This window comes from Seriola lalandi, unplaced genomic scaffold (assembly GCF_002814215.2).
Source record: "Seriola lalandi dorsalis isolate HSWRI2012SDOR001 ecotype SW California unplaced genomic scaffold, Sedor1 jcf7180002053791, whole genome shotgun sequence".
Lineage (NCBI taxonomy): Eukaryota > Metazoa > Chordata > Actinopteri > Carangiformes > Carangidae > Seriola > Seriola lalandi.
In genome coordinates this window covers 89788-96084 of record NW_019524344.1, presented here as the reverse complement: position 1 = coordinate 96084, position 6297 = coordinate 89788, and the positions used below count along the sequence as shown (strand labels likewise).

Sequence of the window (6297 nt, the reverse complement as noted above, 5' to 3'; positions counted from 1 at the left end):
CATGTGTCAAAAGGATCTTTTAGTTTTTCTTAGTAGAATAATCTCCAGCGTGTTTGTGGCTCGCTGAGATGATCCCAGACCGTCAGAGACCTTCAACACGTCGTTAACGGTTCGGTTTCTCTCGAGTTCTGGAGTAGAAAAATAATCCCGGTCGAGTCGATTCCGCCGCCGCCGCCGCCAACAAGAGCCAAACCCGTGGACGTCGGCTCGGGGCGCCAGGCGTCTGCGTCGCTTCACTTCGTTCACAAATAAACTTTTAAAAATGTCTCTACTGTTATTTTTAAAGGATTTTCAAAAATAAACCACCAACAACAAAAGGAATACTTCTTTGAAAGCGTAGAAGAAGAGGAACACAGGAAGTCACAGCACTTGGAAACGCCATGACGCCTGGTCTTTGTAGTCCAAACAGTCGGAGGCGTTGAAGTTGAGCTTCCAGGCCGACGCCGCCGTCTGCTCTTTGTAATCCAGACAGTCCGTGGAGTTGAAGGCGAGGCCGGGCGCGCTGTACGCCTGGTGGTGGTGCGGCGGGTGGTGGTGATGGTGGTGGTGCCCCGACGTCTGCCCGATGTGGTGGTGCGGGTGTCCCGACATGGAGCTGCCGGTCATGGGGCTGAGCTGGTGCGGGTGGTGCGGGTGGTGGTGGGAGTGCATGGGCGCCAGGTACGAGCCGCACTCCACCCCGCCGAAGTAGGAGCCGGACGCCGAGGCCGGGTAGCCCTGGCTGTACGCCGCCGCCGTTTGGCTGTAGGACACCGGGTAGGAGGGCGTCCCCCCGGTGGCGGAGGACGACACGGAGCGCTGCATGCAGGAGGCGCTGGTAGGGGCGGCGGGGTCGGGCAGCGTGGCCGGAGCCGGGGCCGGAGAGATGGGCGCCGGGCTCCAGATGGACGACACCGGCGCTGTGACGGAGGTAGAGGTGCTGATCAGACCGGGGCCGCCGAGACCGGAGGCGACGGAGGAGGAGGAGGAGGAAGAAGAAGCGGAGGAGGTGGAGGAGGCGGAGCTGGACACCGCCGGCGGGGTGAACTGGCCGCTGCTCTCCGAACCGGTGCTCTCTCTGGTCGGAGACGACTTCTTCTTCATGGGTTTCACCTTGGCGCTGCTGCTGCTCTGCTGCTGCTGCCGACACTTGGCCCGTCTGTTCTTAAACCACACCTGAGGAGGGAGGAGGGGTCAAAAGGTCAACGCCACGTTAAAAAAAAAAAAAACCTGACAGAGCAGGAAGTGAACACACAGAGATCTCGTAACTCTGACCTTTGACCTTTACTGCTGCTCTTCGTGAGGACGACAGTTTCACTGGAGTCGCTAAATGACTTCCTGTTTGTTTCTTTACGTCACATTCACAACACACTTTAAAGGACCAGCTCGCCAAAATAAAAGTTTGCTTTAATTTCATGCTTTTATTTGAGTTTCCTGAGGGGACAGGACTCCAGCGCGTCGCGTTCACAGCTTTAAATAAAGATTTGAATAATTCAACAGCGAAAACGTTATTTTCAGAAAATAGTGTCTCTGTTTACAGAGTTTTTTTTTTTTTTTTTACGTAATTATTTGCCTCCGTTGTTTTTGTGATGGAGGCAGAAACAAATGTCAGAGACACCGTCTGCGTGACGAGTAGAGGCAAGTCAGATTTAATTCATTTCATTTGTTTATTCTTTTGGATGAACTGACCCTTTAAACCTTGTTGTTTTAAGAGTGTGTGAGCGTGAGGAGCGTCAGACACAACCTGATCACTATCAGAACCAGAAAAACCTCATTGATCCCGGGGGACACTAGGTGATTAGGTAATTTGGTAATTAGTAATGAAATATTAATAAAAACCACATGATGAAATATTTGTCAGAATAAATTATGAATATTTTCAGTAAATTCAGGAAATTAAATCTTAAAAATGAAAGGTTCAGCTCATGTAGGATGGTTTTTCAAAGTAAAAGACCAAAAACTCCACCTAAATAACTTCAACTAATACCTTCAAAATAATTTACAACATAAAAAGATAATGTGATTATTTAAGTTTAGGGAAGATACATTTTACATTTCCTGATTTTTATTTTTATTTTTTTGTTTTCACCAGGAACAATAATTCAGGATTTAATCTTTATCTAATTATATATAAATATGTGTCAACTCAGTCAATAATCCAAAGTAACTAAAAACTGAACCGACATTTACAAAACTTTTATTTTTTAATGAACTTTTTCGAAGTGAATGACGAGATCATTTATGTTTTCTTTTGGAAAATTCTCTCAAATTGTAGTTAAAGTCTCCAAGAACATTTTGACTAATATATGCAACATTTAAAAATAACAATAAAACAAAGTCATAATAATAAATGTTATAATTAAAGTAGCTATTATTAGCAGTGTTAGTAGCAGGAGGCCTGTTACAGCAGCTTTAAAAAACAGAACTAACAACACCCACTTCTTCTTTTGTCCTGACAGCTCTGATACTTGTGTGTGTCAGGGTTCGTTAGTGAACGCTCCGTCAGCAGCAGCCATGATTACAGCTGCAGCCGGGACACCCACCACACTCCTCTCCCTCTCATTAAAGACTTGACTCTACTTGATTCTACTTGATCAATAACAACCGAACTTAATGAAGCTGATCCTGCAGAGACCTGGAGCAGGAAGTCCACAGACCAGGACGGTAAAACCTGGACTCAGTCTTGGATGAGAGGAAACTTATACAAACTCATTCCTATATTTCTGGCATTTTTCCCTTCTTAGTTTTCTTTTCTTTTTTTTTTTTTTACATAAAGGGAAATTAACTTTAAATGAAAATGTAAATAAACCTGATGCAGGTGGAATATTTGGTGGAATTCAGCAGAAACAAACTTTAATTCTCCATAAGTTACAGGCATTTTTCAGAGTTTATAATTAATATCTTCGTTTTCTCTCATGAATGAATCCCATAATAACATGGAGGCTGACTCTCACCTGCACTCTGGACTCCGGCAGGTTGATTTTCAGCGCCACCTCCTCCCTCATGAAGATGTCCGGGTAGCGCGTCTTGGCGAACAGCGACTCCAGGATGTCCAGCTGCGTCCGGGTGAAGGTGGTCCGCTCCCGGCGCTGCTTCCGCGGGTTGGCTGCAAGAAGAAGAAGAAGAAGAAAACACCGGAGTTCATCATCGGTAACAACAGCAGCTCAGATCAACACTGTTTTCACCATTATTAACGACGATTTCACATTTTAATTCGCATTAAGTTTCTCGTTATTTGTAATTATTAATTTAACGTGTGTCAACGACCTTATTAAAAAGTTTGGACTTTTAGAAATAGTTTTATCCTGATGGATGCACAGATTTCAAAATAAAGCTTTCAAAATGTCGCAAAAATACAAATACACAAACTTCATTTACGGCCCCAAACGCACCGAGAGCAAAGACTCTCCATCTGTTCAATAACAAACCAAACAGCAAGAAGAAACTACACTTTATAACTTGTAAAAGTTTTCAGAATAATATCTCTCCGCGGGAACATTTTACTGTGGAGTCACACTGTAGAGATTTATCAGATATTATAGGATCATAATAAAATAAAACATAATTAAATTAAAAAAAAATACGTTTCAAATCATTAACGGAAAAAAGTTTGGAATATTTTGAGGAAATGATTTTCTATTATCTAAATGAATGACAATAATAAGAAGTGAACTGAATCTGTGTGTTGGATCTTGTTGGCGGGGGCCGTACCCGGGTACCCCACAGACGGGTGCAGCAGGTCCATGGCGGCTCCGCTCAGGCCCAGTCCGTTCATCCCGTACGGGGCCTGTTTGAGATAAGACATCATGCTAACGGCACGGAGGGGAGACCGCAGTCTGGACGGACGGAAGAGGCGCAGATCCCCCGGGGTTCAGGCGCTCGGCTCGGCTGCTGCAAGAGGCACAAACACGGTGAGAATAAAACACGTGGTTTAATACAAATCTAGATTATCAATAAACTTCATCCTCTCAACTGAAATAATCAGATTTCAAGACACGGACTTTCTGCCTGGAGGCCTGTCACCTCTCATTTATGTGATCTTACAAAATAAGACACATCTTTTTTAACACAATAAAAGTCTCTCAGATCAAACACGTTGTTATGTAACAGGAAATATAAACGATCCTGCTGCTGCTTCCTGATAAAAAACCTTTATGTTTGAGATTTTGAGTGTTTAGAAAAATGTGATTTCACAATAAATGTCCTCTGAAATAATCCTCAGACCTGTTTTTTATGATAAGATAGAAAAAATAAACATCTGATCTGAAACAAAGAATCTCCTAGAAATGAACTGGATGAATAATGGGGTGAAAAATATATATTGTGTTTTATGTAAAATTGATCTGCAGCTGCAGGTTAAACTTATATTAAAGTTTTAACGTGTAAATTAAAGAAGGTCCAAGGACAGAATCTCTAACGGGTGAAATTCATCAGGAGGATGTGAAAAAAAAATCTCAACATTCAAATGAATCTGGACTGAAGATGACACCAGTCCAGGTCCCAGTCCAGGTCCCAGTCCAGGTCCCAGTCCAGGTCCCAGTCCAGGTCCCAGTGTGAAACCCTGAATATTGGACGTTTCCCGCCTCTAACAGCCCTGTTATCACTCAGATCTTCATTACGTTTTAATTAATTCAATAGCTCACAATTAAATCGACCTGTGGAGACACACGTTTAAATTACAGGCCACTTGAGACTTTTCTCACCTGCACATGATCTGCACGAGCGTGAGAGCACGAGATGATTTATTCACACAAACACACACACACACACACACATAGACTCTGCCCAGAAATAAAATAAATCTTACCGTAGCTTTATTAATATAATTATAATTATTATTTTACCCCTGGGTTCTGTGCTATAATTAGAATATTGATTATTATTAGCTGTTTATTTTGTCTTTTACACTAGTTTGCTAAATGTTCCTGTGCTGACTTGTTGCTAATTTATTTTATTTTTTTAGGCCTGTTTATTTATTATTTTTCCTACTATATAAAGCCTATTTATGTGTATGTTTTTGTTTATTTATATCACCCCTGCAGATGTTTTTCCCATGAAGAACTCTTGCAAAATCAACATAAACTAAATATTGTAACTGAGTTTCGACAGAGAAAAATAGGCCTGTTAATAAATGCTCAAAGGTGAAGAAGAGTTAGAAAATGTAAATTAAACTAAATAAACTTAAACGTACAGAATGCACGTAAATAAACGTACAGAATTTACGTTTATTGACGGTTTTAAATCATTAAATATAAAAAATAAAAACACAATAGGCCTAAATAAAAATCAATAGAAAAGTAATTAGTTTTCCATTGTAACTCTAATTCTTACTGGTGTTTTCTGCAGCTTTAATAAACTGTTGTCTTGGTGTAAAACAATGTATTTAGATAAGAATCTCCATAATCCAGCGGCTCCTTTCAGCAGGTAACAGCCCAGATTTGAGACTCACAGCGGCGGTGAAAGGAGCCGCGGGCCTCCTGATGGATCAACTGAGGCTGAATAAAGCCAGACTTATTTCCATAACCGCAGGAAGGAGGCGAATCACGCAATGTAAATGCGTCAAAAACTGTGTGCAAATGAAGTGCCATTACAATTTAGATGAGATCTACAGGGCGACAATTAGCGGAGTCTTATCAGCAAAGTGACCGGGACAGGAGGCGGCGGGCCGGGCCGGGCCGAGCTGAGACGGGCCGGGCCGGGCCGGGCCGAGCTGAGACGGGCCGGGCCGGGCTGAGGGCCGAGGAGCGCAGATACAGGAGCTAACAGGGTCCAGCTGAACCAGATCAAGTCCGCGTGATTAATAAAGTCAAACAGGAGAATTTAATGCGTTTAATGCGCAAAGTTCAGTTTGATTTTCACGTTATAAACAAAGCAAAAACATTTGATGAGGTTTTATTTGATCACGTGTCATATTTTCTATTTTATAAGCCTTTAATTTATTTAATTTAATTTTAGATTTAGGAGAAAAAGCTTCCGATGAAAAGTTGATGATGAAATTTCGACTGATATTATTCTATAAAAACCAAAGCAGCAGGAAGAATTAACCTGAGGAGGAAAGTCAGAGAGAAGAAGCGGGTTGAGGTCTCACCTTCTTCACGCTCCTTTCACAATAAAAAAAGAAGAATCCGGTTTAAATGCGAAAAGAGTGAGATCCAGAGTTTAAGGAAATATCCACACACATGGAGGAAGTGTCGCTCGCTCGCGCTCAGCTCCGCCTGCAGCTCACACCTGTCCGCCGGCTTTAAACACCAACATTTCACCGAGGGAAGAACCGGAGAAATAAAACAACCGTGGGCCGTCCGCCTCTCTCTCTCTCTC

At 42.5% G+C, this 6297-nt stretch overlaps 1 protein-coding gene across 1 annotated transcript; it reads right to left on the bottom strand.

Moving 5' to 3' along the window:
- On the bottom strand, positions 1 to 6266 carry LOC111651809 (homeobox protein OTX1 B-like). The gene is made up of 4 exons (XM_023401858.1): positions 6068 to 6266; positions 3691 to 3870; positions 2934 to 3085; positions 1 to 1155 (listed from the first exon to the last, which is right to left on the bottom strand). The coding sequence occupies exons 2-4, from the start codon at positions 3785 to 3787 to the stop codon at positions 361 to 363; spliced, it is 1044 nt and encodes a 347-aa protein (XP_023257626.1). The 5' UTR covers positions 3788 to 3870; positions 6068 to 6266; the 3' UTR covers positions 1 to 360.
- Positions 6267 to 6297: the final 31 nt, after the last annotated feature.

Bases quoted from the DNA above. Each gene is read 5' to 3' on its own strand.
- LOC111651809 (XM_023401858.1), bottom strand. From the start codon at position 3,787: ATGATGTCTTATCTCAAACAGGCCCCGTACGGGATGAACGGACTGGGC. The intron at 3,086-3,690 runs GTACGGCCCCCG...TTCTTCTTGCAG, and splicing joins CCCGTCTGTGGGGTACCCGG to CCAACCCGCGGAAGCAGCGC. The intron at 1,156-2,933 runs GTGAGAGTCAGC...CTCCCTCCTCAG, and splicing joins TGCCGGAGTCCAGAGTGCAG to GTGTGGTTTAAGAACAGACG.